Source organism: Benincasa hispida, chromosome 10 (assembly GCF_009727055.1).
Source record: "Benincasa hispida cultivar B227 chromosome 10, ASM972705v1, whole genome shotgun sequence".
Taxonomy (NCBI): domain Eukaryota; kingdom Viridiplantae; phylum Streptophyta; class Magnoliopsida; order Cucurbitales; family Cucurbitaceae; genus Benincasa; species Benincasa hispida.
The window spans coordinates 61,170,695-61,195,705 of NC_052358.1; the positions used below are offsets into that span (position 1 = coordinate 61,170,695).

The 25,011-nt window shown below is 31.1% G+C and overlaps 1 protein-coding gene across 2 annotated transcripts; it reads right to left on the reverse strand.

Annotated features, from left to right (window-relative positions):
* Positions 1-4,518: 4,518 nt before the first annotated feature.
* On the reverse strand, positions 4,519-24,808 carry LOC120088898 (WAT1-related protein At5g64700-like). Of its 2 annotated transcripts, none has more exons than XM_039046335.1 (7): positions 24,503-24,808; positions 24,332-24,394; positions 23,527-23,643; positions 15,576-15,828; positions 6,800-6,973; positions 4,893-5,041; positions 4,519-4,775 (listed from the first exon to the last, which is right to left on the reverse strand). In XM_039046335.1, the coding sequence occupies exons 1-7, from the start codon at positions 24,676-24,678 to the stop codon at positions 4,598-4,600; spliced, it is 1,110 nt and encodes a 369-aa protein (XP_038902263.1). In that variant the 5' UTR covers positions 24,679-24,808; the 3' UTR covers positions 4,519-4,597. The 2 variants fall into 2 exon arrangements, 1 of the variants encoding a protein (XP_038902263.1); XR_005485070.1 differs by having other exon boundaries at positions 4,525-4,775; positions 6,817-6,973; positions 24,503-24,802.
* Between the last annotated feature and the right edge of the window lie 203 nt (positions 24,809-25,011).

Genomic DNA, 25,011 nt, shown 5'->3' on the forward strand with positions numbered 1-25,011 from the left:
GAAAATTAAAGAGTATATGATGCTGTAGTTTATTGTATTTCTTTTTTTCTCTCACATTCAACATTGTATATATATTCACCTCGACACCCAAGCCCAGGATTCAGACCAAGATTCGAAATCCTGATGGCACCGGTATTACCCTACGTTACCTGCGACCTGGCTATGTCATCCTCCCTTGCCTTGAATGTTTTTTTAGAAGTGAAAATTGTCCCCCACAAACCAACACGAGTCCTTGTCCTCACTCACATGCATCCTAGGAAAACTCCTAGGAGGTCACCCGACATAGGATTGCTCCAAGCTAAGCATGCTTAACTTTGGAGTTCTTATGATTGAGCCACCGAAAAGGAAGGTGCACCTTGTTGGTATAGGTAGAAACTTTCAATTCTTTTAAGCCTTTCTTAATCATACTTTCATGTCCTCAGGATCCCTCTCATTCGAATGTGATACCAGTTCATTCATGTACCCCTCCTAAATTTGGGTCATTACATGCCCACCAGTTTCCGCTTGGTTCGTCCCCGAACCACATCTTACTGGAAGAGGTTCCGCTCTGATACCAACATTAATGACCCGACCCCCTAGGACTTAAGTTAGACCGTTACTAAATACATGCATGCATGGAACTCAAAACGACACTCTGTTATGGCGAAATAAATTCTAATAAATAAGGTAAGTTCAAAAGACTTTCATTAAATTCAAATATTAAAACAATAGTAGGGTACCCAGAAATCATAAAAGATAGAAAATAAGTCTGAAAAATGATTCTTAAAAGTAAGTTTTAAACATCAAAACTAAAAGTTAAGAGAAACATGAAAAGAACTCTAAATTTCATGATGCAGAAGAGTAAAAACTAGTCTCAGTGGCTCGATCACGAATTCCACTTGTCCATCGCCTGTGCATCTCTACCCTTACCTGAAATAACAACATGAGAAATAATTAGTATAAAATACTCAGTAAGTAGCCCCACTCTGGGGTCAAGTTGGGCATTTATGTCCTCTAGATATTAAATTGTTTAATTACTTATTTAAAATTAATTATTTGAATTAATTTTAAATAAAATAAGATTTCATTTTATTTTAATATTGTGAAATTAAAAAAAAAACAATGAAATTAAAGTAAGTGGGCTTTCCTATTTTTCTATTTCCTTAAAACACCTCTTAATTCCTCTAATTGCATGATTAATTTGGTGTGGTTTGTAGATGCAATTACTTTTGCATGGTTTTCTTCTATAATAGGTGAAAAATTGGTTGGAAATTAGTTTAGCAATTTGGATAATTGAAGAAGAATTTGTTGTTGAACCAAAACTCTCATCTCACTCAAAATACCCTTCAATTTCGCCACAAATAGGATCTTGCAATCCGTTCTAAGGCAGGAGAATAACGGGAAAGACTTTAACAATGGTCCACGAAGAGTTCGTGATCAAATTCGTGCAAAAGAGTTGCTGTATATTGAGTTCTGCAAAGGTTATATCTCAAATACTAGTTTTTAGATATGAATATGTATGCTTTAATCTCAAAATTAATGTTGTTAAAGTGCTTAAGATCCACATTGCTTCCACATGCCCGTTGTTAACTCCTTTAACTAATTTGTAGGTTCATTAGGTTCCCTTGCTAGCTCACTAAGGATAAAACAAAGAAAAAATAGTTTTGAAATAATTTGAATTCTTCAAATCATTTAAGGGAAATAAAGGTATAATTTGTATAATGTGATTAATATAAAGTTTAATGTATATTGATACATTATAGTATATAGTTAATTATAAATATGATTTATAATTAATATTATATATATGAGAGGCAAATATTTGAATAAGATTTAAATTAATATATTGTATATTGATAAATCAAATAAATATAATGTATACTAATCATTATAATATACAGTTAATTATGAATATGATTATAATTAATACTCTATATAAGAGAGAGAAATATTCGAATAAGATTCAAATTAATATAATGTATATTGATACATTATAATATATACTTCATTATAAATATGATTTATAATTAATATTATATAATNTTCTAATATATGAGAGATAAATATTTGAATAAGATTCAAACATTAATTATATGAATAAGGTTCATATAATACTATAGAATATAATTAATATAAATATTATAGTATTCAAATGAAATTATTAAACATAATGTATACAAATCATTATAATATATAATTAATTATGAATATGATTATAATCAATAGTATATATAAGAGAGATAAATATTTAAATAAGATTCAAATTAATATAATGTATATTGATACATTATAATATATAGTTCATTATAAATATGATTTATAATTAATACTATATAATATATGAGAGTAATGTATTTCAATAAGATTCAAATATTAATTATATGAATATGATTCATATAAATACTATAATATTCAAATAAAATTTAAATATATGATATTTAATTATTAATTAGTTAATTTTTAATTAATTAATATTATTAATTTAATTATATATTAAATTAGATTTATTATGTATATTAAATAGAGTCAAAATAACTCCTACATTTAGTGGAGGGGAATTACAACTCCCCCTGCAACTATCTCACTCTAACGATATACTATCTTTCATTATTCTGTAAGTGAGACAGAATTTATAGAACACACTTAGATCCCACAATCTAATTCTTTGTTGGAAAATATCAAGAAAGACACTGCGGTATTGTCTAGAGAAGGCCACTGTTCGTGAATTTTAGAAAATAGCTCGTGTTCTTGTAATACTTGAATTCGAGGCAGAAATTCGTGACATGGAGAAAGGAACACCAAGAAGAAATTCTTCAAAAGTAAGTTCCTCTTGTTCCTCTCCCTAAAGCATGCTTTAGTCATATATGTTTATCTTGTATCTATTTGAACTTTTTACATTTTTCCAAAATGAATTATGCGGGTACACGCGTGTTTCCACTATGTAATTTTATTACTTCAATAGGGGCATTGGGGTGCTCAAGCATCCCCTCGTGCGCGTGTCTGGAAGGCAACAACATTGCAACGCCACAGGACAACACTGTAGTGCCAGCCTAACATGACCTCTTTGGAAATTTTGCTGAGAGTGGCGTCGGGTAACACCATGGAGCCATGCTTCCTTTCACCCATTTTTATCCTTTTTGCATTATTCTTCTTCTATTTGACTTAGTTTCTTCATCAGGGCTCTGAATTGATCTGTTTTAGCTTCGTTTACTCCCCATTCTAGCCTTTGGATGCTCGATACCTATAAAATAGCCAATTAAATACATTATATAGCACACCAATCCCGAATTAAGCTGAGCAAACTAAGCACCTTTTGGTGTTAATAGTGTCTAATTAGATAATTAGGACGGTTGATTGGCGTTTCTAATCAACTTGGCTAGGCTAGGGAAAGAGGTATAATTTAGAGTTTAATGATCAATTAAGCTAATCGGGAAAACTTCAAATTAAACCCGAGCTAGGCATTTTTCATTATTATTTTCACAACTCTCTTTCGCTATCATTTAGTTTTATGCAATTCATTTTCCCCCTTCCCCCGTTATCTCGAGATCATAAGTATTATAACTTATGGATTTGACCCATATTTCCAACGAAAATTTGTTTGATCCACCGGAGAAATTCGACAACCTTTGGCGCACGATCATAGGCTCCTCCAAGAAAAGAAGGCCTTCATAGAAAAACCACGGCCAACTCCATTTGTCTATACGATATATCCAATCAATCATCTTCAAAACTACCACTGACTTTTCATGATCCATCAACCGAATCTTCTCAATCATCTTCACTAAACTCTCTGCATTCATGGCCATTAAAGCCACCCAAAGAAGAACCCATGAAAGGGCCAGTCTAGGACAACCCCCTTATCGAAGAACCGATGTCGCCGTCGTCTTTCTAGAATTTCTCATAGAGAGAACATAGAACCCTGTTAGTTGAATCAATCAATTATGTTCTAATATCATTGAAATTGAAATTTAGTTGAATATAAAATAAAATCTTTGCATTTAATCATTTCCCCCCTCTTTCCCCCCTATTTTTGTAATAAATTCGTATTTTACCCTTTCGAGACATGGTACAACTCTTTGAATGTAAGTGTTTGCTAAGTTGTCTAAGTCTAATAGGTACAATTGATGTCGACTAGATACAACTCTTCAAAATGGGACATGATTCTTCAAGCGTATATGTTTGTTGAGTCCAATAGATATAAAATACCAATGAGTTGCAACTATTCCCGCACAAGTCACATTGAAATTGAGCATTCTTTCACTTATGAGTGAGATGGATGTATAAAAAAAACTTGTATTTGTTTACTATCTTAATAAATGATTTCATACCGTCCAAGTTTTTTAATTAATTTTGAGTATTTTTATGACAATAAATCTTGTTTTTTTTTTTTCTCAAATTGATTTTAGGTACATTTAAAATTTTAAAAGGCTTATAGTTATAGAATAAATAATTCAATTAATGTGTCTATTTTTGTTTTGCTCATTACTTTCTAGTGTTAGAAAAGAAAATATTTGAATATGTCATATCATATATGTTTGCATTGGAATTTTTTCCTCTAGACAATAAATTAAAATATAACATAAGCATAGTAATAATTAAAATTAATAACCTAAAAAATTCAGACATTTTCAACTGAAGATGTTGGATTTAACTCATTGCCTAATTTAGTGATATCCTTCACTTCAATGTTGCACTCTTTGCTACCTTCTTTCAACTCTTCACTTACTTTTTGCTCTTTGCTCTTTCCCCATAGCACAAAATAAAGCCCTCCCACCAGTAACATTCCCCCTAAAGTACTGCAAAACACAACACCCAAAAAAGCTTTTTTTAGGGGAAAAAAGAAAAAAAGAAGAATATAATTTGAAGAATAGCTTTTGAAAAATAACTTTTAAAAAGCACATCTAAGTAATTACCTTCCTAGAGTGATACTCTCTCCAAGAAAAATAGCAGAAAAGAAGGTTGTAATGATAAGAGCCAAAGGTGTAGACATGGCTAGATAAACTGGTCCTTTCTTCTCAATAACCCAAGCTTGAAGGCAAAATGTAACTGCAGTCATCGTTCCCTACACCAAAATTATTTTTATTATTCGTCAATCCGAACATACTTCAGTAGTTAAGACAACAATTATCGTCTAAAAGTGATAGGAGTTCAGTCACCACCTCGAAATTCATTATTGTTAATCATAATTCTAAAGTTAGTAATTATGTCCCTTATGTTCTGAATTGTTATTGCCTATAATAATTCTTAATATCTATGATATTTACTTTAGAAATATTACATGGAGTTGTTAGACAACTATGCCATTATTTTATTTCCTATTACTTTCTTCCTTTTTTTAAGAAGAAAAATTAAGTTTTAAAAATAGTGGACTAATTTGACAACTATGAGAAATTTTTTAATTAAAAATACCAATTTTTTGGTAAAAATATATTGAAAAAAAAATATTTTTTTTATCTTTAGTTTTAATTCAATCACTAGGTTCCAAAATCATACAATTTCATCCTTGATAGTTGAGTTTGGTTTAATTTGGGCTCTAAGTTTTAAGATTTAAACTTTTAACCATGATTTCTCATTAGATATTCATTTTCAATAAATCATTGACGTTAATAATTATTAATTAATTTGAAATAATTATGAAATAATGTATTGAATTTAATTCTAATTATAAACCATAATTAGTTATAATTATTTTAATTTTTAAATTAATTAAGAGACATTAGCACTAAAGAGGAAGAGCAAATATCTAGCAAAAAAATTGAGGTTAAAATTGTAAATCTTGAAATCTAGGGGACCAAATTTCTCAAATATCAAAGGTCAGATTGTAACACTCTAAAACATAGAGACCAAATTGAAACCGAAACTCAGGCTCTGTTTGAGATTGTTGTAGCTTTTAAAATAATCGATGACAGTTGTGCTCTTAAAAAAATCAACTGTGAAAAGAAGTAAAATAATGTTTGGCAAAATTTCAGCTTAAACTTGAAAAAGTAAGGTAGAGTGTTTGGTAAATAAATACAATTTTTTTTTAAAAAAAAAAATCTTATTTTAGATATAATAACTAAAATAGACTTATAATCATTTTTTTTTGTAATTTAAAATTTTAAATAATTTTTTAGTATGATAAATTTTGGTTGTTATAAATTAATTTTTAAATATTAAGAAAAATAGCTTTATTTTTTAAAAAATAAATATGATATAGTTTTTCTAAGAAAAGATGATGCATTTAACTCATGAGAAATGGAAAATATACTTGATTAGGTGAGAAATAGATAATATATAAAATAAATCTTCTTTTTAAAGTATATAATTGAAAACGAAATATTAATTAAAAATTCTACTTGATTTTGGGAGAATCTAAAAGTTAGTAGGATACGGTTTTTAAAGTAACTGTAAATTAACTATATTTTAAAAAGTGTAACAAATTTAATTTAAATATGTTTTACCAAATGCAAAAATCGATTAAAATTTTTTCCAATTGGCTTTTTGACAAAACTAAAAACTTAAAGGCTAAAAGTAAAACATTTGAAACAGGGAAAAACCAAATAGAAATTACTAGACCCAAAACTTAAGAACTAAAAATGTATTTGTCTCAAATTAATATATTTCAATAAAATAAATGAAAGTTAAAATATTATTCACAAACAAAATATTGATATTTATAAACTTTCTAAAATAAACTAGTATGTCAAGCTAATAGTATAATTTTTTTTAAGAACCCAAAACATAATTCTAACCAAAAAGTTAAATTCTAACTTAGATATTAAGGGTTTTCAAGATATGATAATTGATAATTAAACAAAAAAAAGAAATAAAAAGAAAAAACTGAATAGAGAAAATTACACAGTACGACTGAGAGAAGCCTAAGATTCCAACCAAGTTTCCATTGCTGAGGGTCTCTCTTCATTGCAATAGCAATAGCAAAGGTTTGAAATGAACTTAATAAACATTGAAGATTTGTTAACAGAAGCTTCGAAGGATAGCTTTCCAATACAAGTGCCTGTTTTTTCAAATAATATACAAATTCATCAAGTCACTAAACATTTCTGAATCTCAAAAAACACTATACAAATTATATATGTATGATAAATAGCATGTAAAATGTTACCGTAGTTGGTTGGCTTGTAATTTATCCTTTATTGGTTATTGGTTCCTTTCTTTGTGACATTTGCAATTATTTACGTTTTTGACCTTAAAGTTTAGAGCAGTGCGATATATAAACTCTCTAACCTAGAGACGCCGTTCTTGATGTGATTCTGAAAACACTCTCTCGAAGTAATATTGTTCTCCCTCTACGCGTGGACGTAGCTAACATACTATTAGTAAACCACGTATATCTATGTGTCGATTTTTCCCTACTCTACGTTCCTTTTTGTGTTCTTTAATTGGATTTCGCAACAGGTGTCTTTGGCAGTTTCTCTTTATTGTCTTTTTTGGCTTTTGTATTTTTTCCTTATCAGTCCGGTGTCACAAATTGGTGAATCTTGGTTTATTCTTGCCTTTTCGGGATTGTTTCTCTGAAGGCTTTAACGACGCCATTTTAGGTTGTAGGGATGTATGCCACAATAGCAAAAAAAAAAAAAAAAGAAAAAAAGAAAAGCTCTGTGTAGTTTTTCTCTTATACGGTGACATGATAGCATCATGGTTGTTATAGTCGGCTATGTGTATGATTCTTGAGAAGGAGTATTGAGTTTAGAGGGAGCTTGAACAAACAAGATTTGACAAGCAAGAAGCATCAATTTAAGGGGGAGCTTGAACAAATGAAAAGTCATGAGAGTTTATACCCAAAGTGGACAATATCATACCATTATGGAGATATATGGAGTTTCTTTATTTCTAACAAATTTGTATCAAAGTCTTGCCCTGGCAGTAAAAATCCTTAGTTTTAGAACAAGATGTAGTCATGTTCAGAGTATCCACTCGTGGTCGAGCTTTTAGAGGGGCAGTGTACTCAAGTGTAATTCGAATAGATGACTACTTCGTGGTTGAGTTAGCACGAAGATCAGATGACTATTTGAAGGAATGCTTGGTGGTCCTTTATTCGAGGGGGGATTGTTGGATGGGAATGCGATCAAAGTCCTAAATCAAATAAATAAGGGTATAATCATGGGTTTATAAAGGATGACAACTATCTCCAATGGTATGAGGCCATATGGGGTGAAACAAAAGAAAAACCATGAGGGTTTATACCCAAAGTGCACAATATCATACCATTGTGGAGATATGTAGAGTTATGTTGTCCCTAACGCTTCATCGGAATGAGACCTATAAATCATGAAAATAAAAGTGTTCCAATGTGTAAACTTGAATGGTGTATCAAAAGAGAAAGGTTTCAAGAGAACATCAAGTGCAATGTCGCCATTACCTCTCTGCGCACATCAATTAAGGAAGGTTGGTATTTTGGCAGTGGATGCTCATGTCACATAACAGGTGAAAAATTTTTTATATCCAAAATCTAAAGGCATGTTGTTCTGGTCATGTAACTTTTGGAGAAAGAGCTAAGGGGAAATTCTTCGGAAAAGGAGATCTGTTGGAGCCTGGAGGTCCTATTCTATGTGATGTTATGTTAGTAGAAGCCTTAACGGCAAACTTAATCAGCATCAGTCAACTATGTGATTAGGGGTATCAAGTAAACTTTTCTAAAGACAAATGCTCAGTGAAAGATGATCATAGTGTGGTTGTTATGTCAAGTACTCGATCAACAAACAATTGTTACCACTGGATTCCTAATGCCTCTACAGATGTTTGTCATTCATTTAAAGTCAGTGAAGTTTAAATTTGGCATAAACGTCTTGGTCACATAAGTCTTCAATGAATTAAGAAAGTCATTATTGAGTAAACCATCATTCAAAAGTCGACTCTTTTTGTGGAGAATGTCAAGCTAGAAAACAAGATAGAGCCCTCATGTAAGAAAGTTGCTCAATGTAGTACTAGTAGAGTATTGAAGTTATTGAACATGGATTTAATAGGTCCCATACATGTAGAGAGTTTGGGTGGAAAGCGTTATTCTTTTGTTTACGTGGATGACTTCTCTCGATTCATGTGGGTTAGATTTATTAGAGAAAAATCAGACGCATTCAAAGTATGTCAGACATTATGTCTTTAACTTCAACGCGAACAAGAAAAAAATATCATTCAAATTAGAAATGATCATGGGAAAGAAATTGAAAATTCCCAATGTGCTGATTTTTGTGCATTTGAAGTATTCTGCATGAATTTTCAGCTTTTATCACTTCTCAGTAGAATGGAGTTGTTGAAAGAAAAAACTTCACATTCCAAAAAATGGCTCGTGTCATGTTGCATGCCAATAGGGTTCCTTTTCACTCTTGGGCAGAAGCCTTGAATATAGCATGTCATATTCACAATAGAGTTTCTCATTGCCTGGTACAGTCATCACTAACTATCAACAACTTTGGAAAGGAAGAAAACCAAATGTCAAGTATTTTCATGTGTTTAGGAGTACCTGCTATATCTTGTCTTATCGTGATGTAATAAGAAAGTTGGACTCTAAATTTGACGAGGGTATCTTTTTTGGCCAACAAACAGTAATGCTAACAGAGTTCTCAATAAACTGAACAAAGTGTGATGAAATTAATAAATTTTGTTGTAAATGATCTAACCCCTACTATGGAGGAAGATGAAGATGACGAGGATTAAATGATTTCTAAGTTGGCAAAGATGTTGAATACAAACCTTCAGGGTCATTAGATCACGTAAAGGATCAAATAGCTACTGTAGATGCCTTTGACATCAGTAATGACATCCTGATACCTTGAGATATAGAAGATAGTGAGTCAGATAAGGATGAAAACGAGTTATGTAGACCAACTCCATCCACCAGAATACAAAAGAATTATCCTTCTAACAGTATCATCCAAACATTGTTGAACTCAGGAATTACTACTCGAAAGAAGGACAAAATTGATTATGCGAAGATTATTGGAAGTGTGTACTTTACATCTCTAGTGGAACTTAAAAATGTGAATTAAGCCTTAAAAGATGAGTTTTGGATCAATGTTATGCAAGAAGAACTTGGACAGTTTGCATGAAACCAAGTGTGGACCTTAGTTTCACGACCTGAAAATGCAATGTAATTGGCACAAAGTGGGTTTTTAAGAAAAAATCTGATGAATATGGAGTTGGGAATAGAAGTAAAGTCAGACTAGTTGCCCAAGGTTATGCTCAAATTGAATGAGTGGATTTTGATGAAAAGTTTTCTCCTGTGGCTCGTCTGAAAGCTATTCATCTTGTTCTAGAAATTTCATGCCTTCTAAAATTCAAATTGTTCCAAATGGACACTAAAAGCGAATTCTTGAATGGATATCTAAATGAAGAAGTTTTTGTAAAATAACCCAAAGGCTTTATGGATCCAGCATGTCCTTAACATGTGTACAAACTTCAAAGGCTCTCTATGGTCATAAACAATCTCCAGGAGCTTAGTATGATCAATTAGCAAATTTTTTTACTAAGAGTGGTTATACTCGAGGAGGAAAAGATAAGATTCTATTTATAAAAAAGGTTGCTGAGAAATTTATTATTGCTCAGATTTATGTGGATGACATTATCTTTGGAGGAATGCCACAAATTATGGTAATTAACTATGTTGATCAAATGAAAGCAGAATTTAAGATGAGCATGGTGGTTGAGCTTACGTACTTCCTTGGTTTTTAAATTAAGCAAATGAAAGAATGTATTTTTCTATCCCAAGAGAAGTATTCTAAAAATATGGTGAGAAAAATTGTGCTAGACAAAGCTCAATCTAGACGTACCCTAGCTGCTAATCATGTCAAACTCACACAAGATTCTAAAGTTGAATGTGTTGATAAGAGTCTATATAGGAGTATGATTGGGAGCGTACTATATCTTACAGTAAGTCAGTCTGATATAGCTTATGTCGTGGCTGTTTATGCACAATACCAATTCAATCCTAGACCAGTTATATGACTAATGTTAAAAGAATACTTAAATATGTGCATGGAATAAGCGACTATGGGTGTAATATTCCTTTTATTTATGTTCATATGAAAAACCTTGTGCATGTGCTCGATCCGGATGCATCGGTTGAAATTGGTCCTCTTGCTTTTGTGTCGTATGCTAGTTTCTTAAATCCACATGAGACTGCTAATATTGTTAACACTCTTGATGAGAATGTCTTTCTTCGTGAATCTATTGCGCATAATTTTTCCATTGTCTTTGTGCATGCATCTCCAAGTCATAATTTCATCTTATCATCCTGGTATCCATGCTTCCATTGTTCTTAATTCTAGTTTGAATGTTTTGTTGTATGCATGTGTTCATGGTATGGTTGAGCATGATATTGCTCAAAATGTCAGTGTTGTTTCAGCTGACATTAGTTACTCTGTTGTTGAGATGTTCATACTGTCCAAGATGCTAGTGGGTGTGGTAATAATGTGTCTGCCCCTGTTGATGACTTTATTTTGGATCTTATTGTCTCTAATAATGCTCAATCTTTTAGCTTCTCTGATGACAATGTTGTGCTTGTTGAATTAGGCAAGCGTAAAAGAAAAAGAATCAGTCATTGTTTCTTAGAATCCTGGTCCTCATTAGGACTAGTTCCAAACAGCCTCACACTTCAAAGTGATCATCATATTTTTTACTCAGATGTGCCTTCAATGTTCTGATAAAATTTAGTCATGTTTGGCCATAATGGAGTTCAATAACTAAGCTGGTTTAATGAAAACTATTACTCAACTTGGCCCTTTCTATCCTCGTCTTATTCGTGAATTCATTGTTAATCTCCCTGCTTCATTCGATGATCCAATAAGTATTGAGTACAAAAAGGTGCATGTTCGTAGTGTTTGCTTTATTATTTCTCCTGCCATTATCAATGACTTTATGGAACGTGAAGATTATCCAGTCTTATTGACCCTCACCTGTCTACTGAAGTTTTGTCTGAATCGACGGGAGGAATTTTCTCTTCTTGACCCGAGTTTAGTCAATTGTCAATTGCCACCTTAAGTGTGAAGTATGCCATTCTACACAAGATTGGCATTGCAAATTCTTATCCTTCTACCCATGGGTCTGGTCCATCTCCTACTCTTGCAAGATTGTTGTATCAAATTTTCACTAGCTCACAGTTTAATTTTTGAGACTTTGTTTATAATAAGTTGTTGCGCCATGTTGATTCCTTTACCATCAGGCTCCTTATCTATTTTTCTTGTTTTCTTTGTGGCATTATGCTGTCTCAGTGCCCCACGACTCTGACTCCGAGTAATGCTTTTGATCCTGCTGCAAAATCTATCAATTTAAACTACAAGCTTTTTCAAAGTTCTTATGTGCCTGACATTATTCACAACATTTGACTTCCCATGTTGATGAAATGCCTTTGCCTATTGATCTTCGTGTCCCTCAGAGAGGTCTTCTGATTCCAACTGAGTTAGGGAATTGTATTTTATAAGTGCTCTCTTCTAAATCAAGAACCTTGAATGGTATCATTCGATCTTTTACTGATCGTCACGCCACTATGCACATCTTGTGCATTTTTTTAGTTTGTCTTTGCCCGCGAATGAAGTTTCTTCTAGTTCTCAGGGGCATGTCTCTCCTTCAACTTAATTCCTTTTAGTGGCAATCAAGGGGGAGTGCATGTTGGTTGTTTGGTGTTTTTGGGTTGTCAGTGGTTTTGTTGGTAGTTGTTGTATTATGTTTGTTGTTTCCGGCTTGGTTTGGTTTTGGTTATTTGTTTATGATCAAGGTTGCTTTGTTGATTACGAATAAAAGAACATGTTTATGTCAAAAGGAGAGTTTGTTACTGCAGTTGGTTGCCTTATAAATTTTCCTTTATTGGTTTTTGGTTCTTTTGTTTGTGACATTCTATTTAGGATGTTGGTGTCTTTGGCAATTTCTCTTTGTTGCCTTTTTTGGCTTTTGGTGTTTTTCCCTTATTGGTCTAGTGTCACATATTGGTGGATCTTGGTTTTATTCTTGCCTTTTTGGGATTGTTTCTATGAAGGCTTTAAAGATATCGTTTTAGGTTTTGAGGATGTACGCCGCACTTGCCAAAAAAAAAAAAAAAAAAAGAACCTTTGTGTAGTTTTTTTCCTTTATAGTGACAATATGTGGTTGATTCTTGAGAATAAGTATTGAATTTAGGGGGAGCCTAAATAAACAAGATCAACAAGTAAGAAGCTTTGATTTCAGAGGGAGCTTGAATTGTGATAAGATCTTGAGACAAGAAATATCAAGTTTAGGGGAGCCTAAATAGTGCACTTATCTTTGGTTTATTGTAACACAAGATAGTTCATCTATCAGATAAATTGTTTCTTTGTAAACCTTTGAATATTAGTGAAATTCCTTTTCAATTGGGCTCTGAGCACCCCAGATGTAGATGATGTTATACCAAATTGGGTTAACAATTTTGTGTGTTATTTCTTCTCTATCTTTTACTATGTTAACTTTCTTGTTTGTAACATTATGTCTGATGAAGTGATTCTTAGATTAATTATCTACTTTTTTAAGATATCAAAAAGAAGAAAATTGACAATAGGTTTACAATTTCTAGAGTTAAGGTACAAGATTTAGAGGTTCTTTTGCGGCACATAGTTGGTCATAATAGTCTACAGTTAAAATAATTTGAGTTATAATAGTCTGTAAAATTTAAGTAGGTGTTCAAGTGCAAAGCATATTAATGTGAGTTCAAGAAGTCTGAATTTAGGATGTTAAATTGTTTAACATTGAGTTCCGAAGTAAGGATTGGTGTTTATTTGTTTAACATGGAGTTCTAAAGTAAGGGTTTAGGCTCTATTTTTTCTACTTTTTCTGTATTATACAAATAGTGGTCGGTTAAATATCATATATTGTAAACACAGATAAAAAGATTTGCTTAACCAATTTTTAAAAAATATATATGGGTTAGATTTTAAGATATGTTATTATTCTCCGTCCATTTTGCCATTTTGATGATGTATTAATATTGTTGAATATGCACAAAATACGTGAGATTGAGGAAAGAGTTTAGAGGTTTCATTTACGATTTGGTTTTTTTTTTTCTTATAAAAAAATATTTGAGTTAGGTTTATTAAAATAAAAACTGCAGTCCTTTTTCTTGCATTTTTCTATATGTTTTGATTTTAAATTTTATATTTGATAATTCTATTATGTAGGGTTTATTTGTGTTTGAATTGAACAATATGCTATTTTTTTTTCCATATCTATTACAAATTTCATCTTTGAATTAGGATAAGTTTTGATTGCCTAACTAGAAAAGAATGCTAATGTTCTTTTAACATGTCATCTGGTTTTTCTTTATCATAAAAAAATTTAATTAAAACATGTTCGGATTTGCCAAAAAAAAAATGTTTTTCAAAAAATCGTTTTCATTTAAAAACTTATAAAAGTTGTTTAAAATAAAAACACTCATGTGTTTGATTACATTTTCTCAACATTTTTATACACAAGTTTGTATAGTTTCCTATAGTACACTCCAAATGTGTTTATGTTAATGATAAATTACTATAAATTAAGACTATTAAACATTATCAACTAGTAATTTCAAATTTATATTCAAAAATACTTTTATTGACCAAATCTTTTTACGTATATGATTGGTTAAGTTGGTTATTAGAATTAATCATCAAAGTTAGTTTATAAGTCTCAGTTTTAAGTTTATAAGCTTCTAAACTATAATAAAGGATAAAAACTACAATGATTCAACACACTTTTTCAAGAGATTCACGCCCAAGCTTTGATTTTCTCCTTCTTTTATTATTATTTTTTTGCATTATGGTCGAAGCTTTTCGCTGCATTTTTGTTCAATCATCTTTATGGACAGATTTAGGGCGTTAAAACTCAACTCTCCTTGACAAAAGGTTGAGTTTGGTTTGAATGAGTAAGAAGTATGTTGAGTTTTTTCTGGCCAGATTTAGGCTAGTCTATTTCACTTTGTCCTTTTCTAGTTTCTGCATTTATCTCAACTTCCAACACTATTTTGGTTCATTATTTCATTTAGTTTTTTATTTCTAATGAAAAAAAGAGAAGAAGAGAAAGTTCGTGGAAAACCTTAGAATAGAGAAAAAAATCATATAGGAACTGATTTTTTATTACTTTTTGATACGGTAAATTACAAAAAAAGCTCCTAGGGTAAATATTTATTTTCAACAATTTCCTTTCATCTCTCTTTTTGGTTTTTCTTTTAAGTTAGGCAAGTGTACTTCCTACTTGTGATGGATGCACAAGTTCGATCTTTTTCTTAAACTTGCATTGGTTTATTATGGTGTTTCTTTTCTTTATGTTTTAATATGCCTTTTACTTTACCTTTGCTTTTATTTTCTTTTACTATGACCTAATTCTTCCTTTCTTTTCTTATGTGAAACATAGTAACTTTGTTCATTTTCATAGAATGGTTTGCCTGAGTTTATTTTCTATTATTTATTAGTCTAGATTGATCTCCCGATTAATATATCAAAATTGTATCTAATATTGAAAGGTTTAAATAAATTTTGGTTTTCATAGAGCTTAGATAAATAAATAATTTGTAAATATTTTTTTTTTTTTTTTTTTTTTTTTTTTTTTTAACTTTTGGGATCTATCACTAAATTTAATTTCTAGATGTAAACAAAATCATAAAAGGATCCGAAGATTGATACCTGAAGAACAACCCAAATGCTCCATAAGGTATTGGAAGCTAGCATCAAAAAGCAACCCTTCAACCAAGATTTGGGCAATGCAAGAGAAGAAGAATGGTGATTAGGGTTATGGATATTAAAGAGATGATGATTGTTAAATAAGTTCAATTGAGGGCCTTTGTAAAATGCTAACATTCCCACTCCACCAATGCACAATAATATTCCTGCTAGCTTTGCAGCTCCTGCTATTGACTTCAACCTCAACACCTCCATCCTATAAATATCAAGAAAATAAAATGATAATTAATAAAGATATACCATTAATAAAAGTGATGAAAAATAAATTTTGGGTCCTTAACTTCTAATTTCTTAAGTGAGATTTTTATTTTACAATAGATAAGAACGGAGAATCCAACCTCTAATCTTAAAATTGATAATACAAACTTTATGTCAGTTGACACGAAGATAAGATAATTTATGAAATATCCAACACATAAAATAAATAAATAAATAAACAAACAAGTACATACAACCTCATCTATTAACTCTTGTCGCTACCAATCTTTCAAAAATAAGAGTACTAATTTGATCATTTATTCAAAAGTTAAAGTATTTTATGAAATTTGTTAGGGTGGTCGTGATTACAATATGATTAGCTTATTTATTATATGTGAAACTAGAACAACATGTTTCTGTAACATGTCAAGAACATTGTATTGTAACAGATAGAAAATTCTACAGAAGATTTCACAGATTTCGTGGTCTATTGTTTTCTTTTTTCTTACCGAGTTGATTTATGCTTTCCTTAAATATCTTCTTAAAGCTATCCATATAAATATTGTGGTTTTGTTCAATTTTAGTGTTGGCCATTTTGAGGATTCATTATCTTGCATGTTTTCTCTTCAAGTACCAGTCTTTCATTGGAGATAATTGTATTGTTGTAGATCTTGAGACTTCATCTAAATCGTATTGGTTTATTCTTCAACATCTTAAAAATGGATTCTTAAACTTAGGAGAAACCTAAGTTTTTTTCAGGGGAAGCAATCTTCATTTGAAGAAGGAAAGACACGAGTTCTTTGTAGAGAAAGTTCCATACTTGAGGGAGTGTGAGTGATCATTAAGTAATCATTCACTAAAATTCTTATACTTAGAGGGAGTCTAAACACGTTGAAGGTGAAGGGATCTCCCACTTAGAGGGAGCCTAAGTGATCGTTCTCTAAGTTGGACTATTCAAGTGTCACTATATAATTGTCCATTATTTACAAATAAGTATATCGTTGTAATTACTTGACTTTATATTAGTGTGTATCTTTTCACGGACACACTATCCCTAGACATAGGTATATTGCACTATATTGAGTTACCAAATTCTATCTTCTATTATGATTTTAGTTTTTTGCGTTTATCTATAATGCTTCCCACGTGACATTTCTACTTAAATTCTACCTTTACTTTAAAATTTGATCTCCGTTATGCGTTTTACAGTCCTAAAGTAGCCACATTTTATTTAACTAAGATTAGAAATGGGTGACATAAGATGTCATATTAAATGTGGCACAAAATTTTATTAGAGAAAAGATTACTGTAACTAATGAAAAAAGTAATAATAATAAAACAAAAGAAAAAAAGTTGAGAAGAAAACAAAATATGATGGACTCCAGAGAGAACTTTAAGGAATGATTATTATTACTGATAAGGACTTTACATTTGTGTTTATCAATGCAAAATGGTCTAATTCTTGTGTGTAATTCCAATCAGCATCTTAATCAGCTCTTCTTTTTCATTTTTTAGATTGAACCAGCTTTAATTCATGTGCCACAAATTTCAGCAATGAACAAACTCAGAAAACTAAAGCCTTTTTACATGTACATTTCACCATTTACCACATATTATATCACATCAACATGAGCAAAGATTACTAAGAAGACAAATGATTGAATCTTACACTTCATATATGTTGAACTTTGGGAAAAAAATGCAATTAGAACATAAATCAAGCAAATAATTACCTTCTCAAAAGTCATAGTTTGATTTGATAAAGTACAACAAAAAAAACCTCTATTTTGAACATAAACCTTCAAGAATTTGTTTTCGAAACCACCCAAAAAATCTATTGTCAATGGACATGGTCACCTTCACTTATATACCTATGGTCACTTCCTTCTCTAATAAATTTTCTATCATCAAAATGTTAATGGCAACTTTCTTTTCGCCCCTTTCGTGTGTAGATGCAATGTAGGAGATAAACCTTATCATTTTTTTTTCCGGCAATATTGAGGATGGGGGCATCTAACATCAAACCTCAAGGTCAAAAATACAATTATATGTCAATTAAACTATGCTCATTTTGACACTTATCAAGTGATTTTGTTCAGAGTTTAGTTTGATATATTTTTAGGTTGTTTTCAAATATATCAAAATGAGTCAAATTATTTACAAATATAGTAAAATGTCATTTTCTACGAATATCTTATCAGTGATAGATAGTGATAGACACTGATAGATATCTATCAATGTCTATACTGTTTATCACGATTTTGCTATATTTGAAAATATTTTTAGTAGTTTTGTCATTTAAATAATTACCCTATATTTTTTTTTACTTTTTTAATTTTTTAAAAATTAAAGTTAGTTTTCTTTATAATCTACTTGTGTAAAGCCCTCCCACCTCTGCAAGTAAACTTGACTTGGATAGGAATAATATACTAAAGAGCCTAAAAGTTTATGCTTGGATTAAAGATAAGAATTTGATTAAGAGTTAGAATTGACCTATGAAGCATGCATTGGAGCATGATCAATTGTACAACACATCTTGCCTAGAAGAGTTATGAAACATATAAGGAGTCAACCTAAGCCTCATTTCTCGGATGCATAGAATATTGGAGATTGAAAAATTGGCTAAGTGTTAGTAGGAGAAAGAGTAAGGCTCAACCCTTATGGAGAGCATGAGTAATTAATAAACAAGTTCAACTCATCATCCCTAGTCATTTCCTTGAATATTGGATGCATGTAAAGGTCACCTTGGACACATGATTGCACAAGAGAAAGTAACATTTGGATGCATACCCCCCAAGGGAGGTGAGGGATTAACCGATAATAATAGTTTGGACACATAAGGGAGAAAACATATTTGGTGACCAACTTATCATTCCTTGGATACATAACCATACGGAGTTAGCCTTGATGGTATACTTTGGGAAAATGATGCGTGTGATGCATTACCTAAGAAGACCCTCTTGGAAGCATAACTTGAAGAAGGAGGGAAATTAACATAATAAGCATGATTAGAAGCATAGAGAAGCTATTTTGGACGCACATCCTAAGGCTCTTGCATTGGATACAAATGTTCATAAGGAGGAGGTGATGTAATCTTGGGCATATAGAGGTGGATCAGGTGTTGAGCTTGAGGAATATATGCATTTACTTAGTAGGTTGATTATGGAAGAAGGATAAGTTATCAGTTGGAGCTAAGTAAGTAAAGCTTGGAAGTAGAAGGTGATGAAATAAGAAGGAAATTTGATTAAGTCCAAGTAGAAAGTGGCTAAATATTAGCAGGTTAAGAGCAAGGCAAGTTTAGTTTAGCCACCTTAAAAGAGATCCTAGTGTGGCTTAACTTGGAGATGACATTTAATCAACAAACTAAGAGGTGGTAGCATAGGAAAAATTTGACTAAGGATAGGAAGACAAGGTGGTAAGCTTTGGGTGAAGAAACTTTAAAGATTAACACTTCAACAAATTAAGAAAGTTGGCATATGCATGCTACGGACACACAAAGGTGAAGGAAATGAGGAGTTGGCGCAAGGAGGTTGATTTTGGGTAATTATAAAAGGGGGTGAAAAGGGAGCTTAGTTCTTCAAACCACTCCTGCCATTTAAAATATTCTTAAGTCAAATTAAATATAATTGAGTGTATTAGGAGAGGACTCTGGACTGTCATGGTAGTTAGAGTTTGGGAACATTGAAAATTTTGATGGAAAGAGGAGGTATGCAATATCTAGGGGTGGCAAAAGAAGGATTGTTCAACGCATACTGCTCGTGCACCCTGCTTCCTCACTCAACATTTGACGCACATCCTTGCCCAACGTATCATGCACAAAACACAACACCAGTCGTACACCCTATCTGTCCTTGTCACACTCCTCAACTAGACAGATGCCGTACATCTATGTGTGCCCAACACATCATCACCATTCATTCATCAGCATACACGCACACATCTCACGCTCAGCCAACACACCCACGCCCCCAACACCCATCAACCACGTTTGTTGCATTCCCCTTCCCCCACCTGTCATGCCGAACGCGCTCCCACACGCCCATTGCATGCAACCAGGCCTCATTTGTTGCCCATTGACTGCCAAGGCCTAGTTTGTATCATTTGGAGTGGTGAATGGAATTTGAGGCCAAAGTAGGTATTTTAAGGATATTCTAGCCCTAAATGGAATAAATTTTTTAATTTAAGTTAATTTTGGAATAATTCAGGACAAGTTGGAATTTGGAAGAATTAGGGGACAAGGAAGAATCTAGGAAAGCTTGGAGGCAGAGGAATCCTTGTCGGTGAACTATAACTGGTTTATATTCAAATGTTTTGATTAATATTCTATATATATGTGATATTACAAAAAAAAAAAGTTTGGAAATATGACATGATCTGTTTTATATATTTTTCTGTTAGGTTTGAACACTTATTTAGATAAATATGTTTTATCTTTAGATTTGCAATGAAGCATTTTTTTTTTTTGTTGGATTCTACCTATTAATTCTATGTAGATTTTATGGAAATGGTTTACTGTTTTGGAATCTCTGATTTTGGTTAATTGAAAAATCCTATTTTGGTGGATTTGATGAAAAGGGATTTCAAGCCACTGGTTTTCCAACTATAGTTTAACTTCTATATGCTTTGTATCCTGGATGATGGAGTTTTGATACCCAAGGATAAAAGAAGGTATTCGAAAAATCCAGGAAATAAGTATGGAACAAGTCTTTGGGACCCACCTGGGCACACAGCTCACACGTAGGTTTTGGGTCATGTGCAAGGGTACCTAGCCCTTTGGGGGCATGTCTGCGTGCACATAGGTCGAGATATTGACATTGGTGTATTGAGTTTATTCTATATAGCTAGGACTATTGACGTTGGGTGTAGTGAGCTTGCACTACCTCAACTAAAGTTTTGGTTTTAGGTACAAGCATTATACAAGATTTTTGAATATTGAGAGTTTCAGCTTAATAGACCATGTCTCAGGTTTTTTTGTTTTTGTTTTGTTTTTTTTTTTTTATATATATTCCTGGTTTTGATATATTTTATCTAAGTAAATGGATGATCATGCCATTTTATTGACTTACTATGTGTTATTTGTTGATGCTCGTGTTTTGTTACGTAATTCGATATTCAACACTTTGCAGTATATTTGTACTTGTCTAAGATGATTTCTATAATTTCAACAGAAAACTCTAGGTTCGTATTAAAATCACCACTCCCTGGACATTCCAGCTCATTCTTTCTGTTTTTAATCCACCCCTCCCCCAATTAGCAGAAGAGTTACGAGTGTCATGCGAAGTTGAGATATGTCACATTACAAATTTGGTCTTCTATCTCAGTATCGTTTCAGAATCTTAGGTTCTGGTTGTATGTAATTGGGTTGTTGAGCAAGAGATAGTTTAAATTATGTTGTCGGTTAAACTATATCATATTCAAGGATGGTGTCAGTGAATTCCAATTAAATTAAGTTTTGAATGTTGTTGTTTAACTAGTTATAAAAGTTGTTAGATAGAACAAGTCAAGACCGACACTAAGTATCACAAAAATGTGGTATTTGTTGTTTTCACACCTCCTTCTAGGTGAATGAGGTAAATCTGGGAGGGGGTGTGACAACTTAATTTAGCAACATTTCTAAATCCTTGCCAAATTAGAAAAACAAAGGATTATTTGACAATGTTATTTTATTTTAGGCTGTTTTCAAATATAGAAAAATGAACTAAAATATTTTCAAATATAGTAAAATTTCACTGTCTAACACGAATAGACTGTGATATTTCGCAGTTTTATCATTTAAAATATTTTTTTGTGTTTTAGGATTTAATTTAGTGTCGTTCTTTTATAATTCTTTTGTTTTGTTATTCCATATTTCTTAGAACTTTTTTAATTAATATTAACTAAATTTTTTTAAATATTATGATGAGGAAAAGAAAAACCAAAAAAAGTAACCACCACTAAATGAGATAATTCTTAAATATGAATCCAAAACAAAGTGATTATTGTATACACTTTCAAAAAGTAGATCAAAGTGTTTCTATGTATGGTTATATAAGAAATAATAATAATCTAAGTCCAAATGGTTGAACCTAACATTTGCATAAAATATTATCCAATTCACTAGAATTCAATATCCAAATACATTTTTTAGGTGTAAACAGGACATTAGCCTTTGTGATATTGGAATCCTAGCCGAATATCTGAAATGTATTATTTTAATGAATTATAAACAATTTTCATATAGCTTATGCATCAAATAGCTAAATTATATAAAATACTTTGAATTTTAATTTTTTATTAAAAATTATTCTATAATTTCAAAAGATTCATTAATATTCTTAATCTTAAAAAAAAAAATAAAAAATATTTTTACGGTTAATTTGAATGGAAACTGCTAGTACATAGTTTAAAAAATATCAACCAACCTTCAAAAGTTTCAATAGTACTCTTAACTTTAAAAAGGTTTTTAAATAAATATGCTCATTAGTAGGTTGATAAATAAAATCATTAGTGTCTCATTTAAAAAATACCCCTAAATTTTCAAAAGTGGTATGTTTAAAAAAAGTTAAGAAAAAAAACTTTAAAATACTTTTACCACTAGTAGTCAATTTCTTAGAAGTTGTTTTGTATTAAGTAGGAACAAAATTGAAAACAACTCATATAGATATCATTTTTTCATATAAATACTCTTTGTTTTCAATTTTATTTCGATTCATACACCAATTTTCTCCGCAACTAAAAACCTCGTAACTTCAAGTCAAAGTTTTAAATTCTACAATTTTCAAAATCAAAGTCTACCTTTAAAACTCAGTGAGATGGTGAATCATCGCTAAATACTACATGTAGGACCAACAAAGAAATGTCATTTTCAATCATGGGAACCTTCTTTAACTAATCACAATAAATAGACTAATTTGAACTACAAAAAGGATCAACAAAATCTTCATCCTTACAAATATGGTAATGCACATGTTTTCTTTCTTTCCCTCATATTAATTGTCCTCAAAATTATGGTCCAAATTCTTAATGTCCTAGTAATCTCAAATGATGTATTAACATGCACTCAATTAATAATATACAACTTTATTACAATATTTAAGAACTAAGGACTCTTAGTGGTTTCATTATTCTCTTTCTTCTTGTTATAGCCTATATATCTCAACTGAAAGAAGTAGTTTTGGAGATTGGAGAATGGAAGAAGAGGAGTAAAAGGGTATTATTGAGGAAGAAAAGGAAGTGTTATCATAGACTTCAAATTAAAAAAGTCAAACGACCTCATAATCTTTAAAACATACATGAATTATTCTTCTCGTTGACATTTAATTATGAGATAGAATCTCATACTATCTAATATAGTATATAGTCCATGTAACTAAATAAAAAATCGATATTTCAAATATCCTCTTTTGACACACAATCCAAAAACGCAAAAGAGAAGAAAAAGAATCTAGGGTAACTTTCAAATAAAGAATAATTTATTAAAAAGAAAAAATTAATAAAGTGATTAATTTAAAGATAGGATAAAATATTATTTTGATATCTAAAATCTTCATCAAATTTTGTCCATGATTATTGATTTTTAAATATTTTTATCATATAATTAACATTTTCGAGATATTCAAATATTGTACTTTTTCTTATATAAAAAAAATAATAAGAATTGAATAAAATTCGATAAAGAATTAATTTAGAGATAAGAAGGTTGTTAAAGGAAGTGTACCTGAGTAAAAGAGCGACAAAGAAGGTGATGACGGGAAGACAATTGGCAGTTGCTGCAGCCAATGTTGCTGACGTGTACACAAGAGCTATTGCATACAAATTTAAACATATGCTTATCCTACAAACCAAAAACAATCTCAACATTTAGACCTTCTTCTACCTATTTTCATTTTTTTTTTTAAAATTAAGTCTATTAACATTCAACCTGTGGATTTCTAATGTTATTTTACTTACATTTATTGAATATTTTAAAAAATCAAGTCATATTTTAAAAACTAATTTTTTTAAAAAAAATCAATTTTAAAAACTTGCTTTTGTTTTTTTTTTTTTTTTTTTTTAAAAAAAAAATTAACTAAGGGCAGAAAACTAAAATAAAATTGTTTAAATAGAAAGTTTTAAAAACGTTGTGAAATAAGCCCAATTCTAAAAAAAACCAAATAAAGTATTTTAATTCAAGAGTTACCTAGTGATAAAAGTTGACTTTTTCCCCCTAAAAAATTAGAAAAATTGCAAAAATCAACCCGAAAAATATGTTGGTGGTTGTATTTACATCCTCAAACTTTCAATTAAAATTGGACCTAGTTATACAAATAGAACCCCCAGACGATAAAAATGGTGGGAATCCAATTTCTACAAGTATACTATTATAAGTTGGGGTCCAATTTTGACATTTGTATAACAACTTCTTTTTTTTTTTACCATTACCATATTGTACTTTTAGAGATGGTTTTTGCAATTTTACATGTATTATAGTATAAATGAAGCAACGCATTATTTGAGTAGATGGAGAAGGGAAAAGAAGATACCCTAACAAAGAGAGCAGAAAAATCTTGCAGAAGGTGAAGAATGTCAAAGGTGGGGCATCATTCCTGAGAAACAAATAGAGAAAAGAAATAAGACGAAGAAAGAAAGAAGAAAAACGAAAGTCAGGAGATCTGAAAAAGTCGAATCGTTATAAAGAGAGGGAATAAATATACCATTGGAGAAAGGGTAAGGGGGAAAGGAAGAGGGTGGCGATGGCTTGGCGGTAAAAAATAAAAACATAGTGGTTCATTCCGCCGTTCAATGCGGCCTTTGAAAGCAAAAACATGCCAGCGTTAATGGTTTGAATCAAAATCACTACCATCAAACCTTTTCTATTCTCTCCCATCATATATTATTTGGATTCAGCCTAACTCTTCATATGCTTCTCTTCCTATTTATAATCTATATACATCCTTTCGCTTTTGCTTTGGCTTACTTCTATTTCTTATACCACATTGCCTTTATTTTCTCACATGGGGGCCACCTTTTCCTACCTAGTGCTCTCTTTCTCTATCCACTACTCATGGTTTCTTTCCTTTCTTTCTTTTTTTTTTTCTTTTTTATGGGTTGTCTTTTAACTCATAATAGTATCACAAAAGTGATTCATTATCCTCTCACAAGTGATTCTTCTTTCTTGATCTTCTTAAAAGCTTTTTATATCTTTGAACTTTTGGGATTTCTT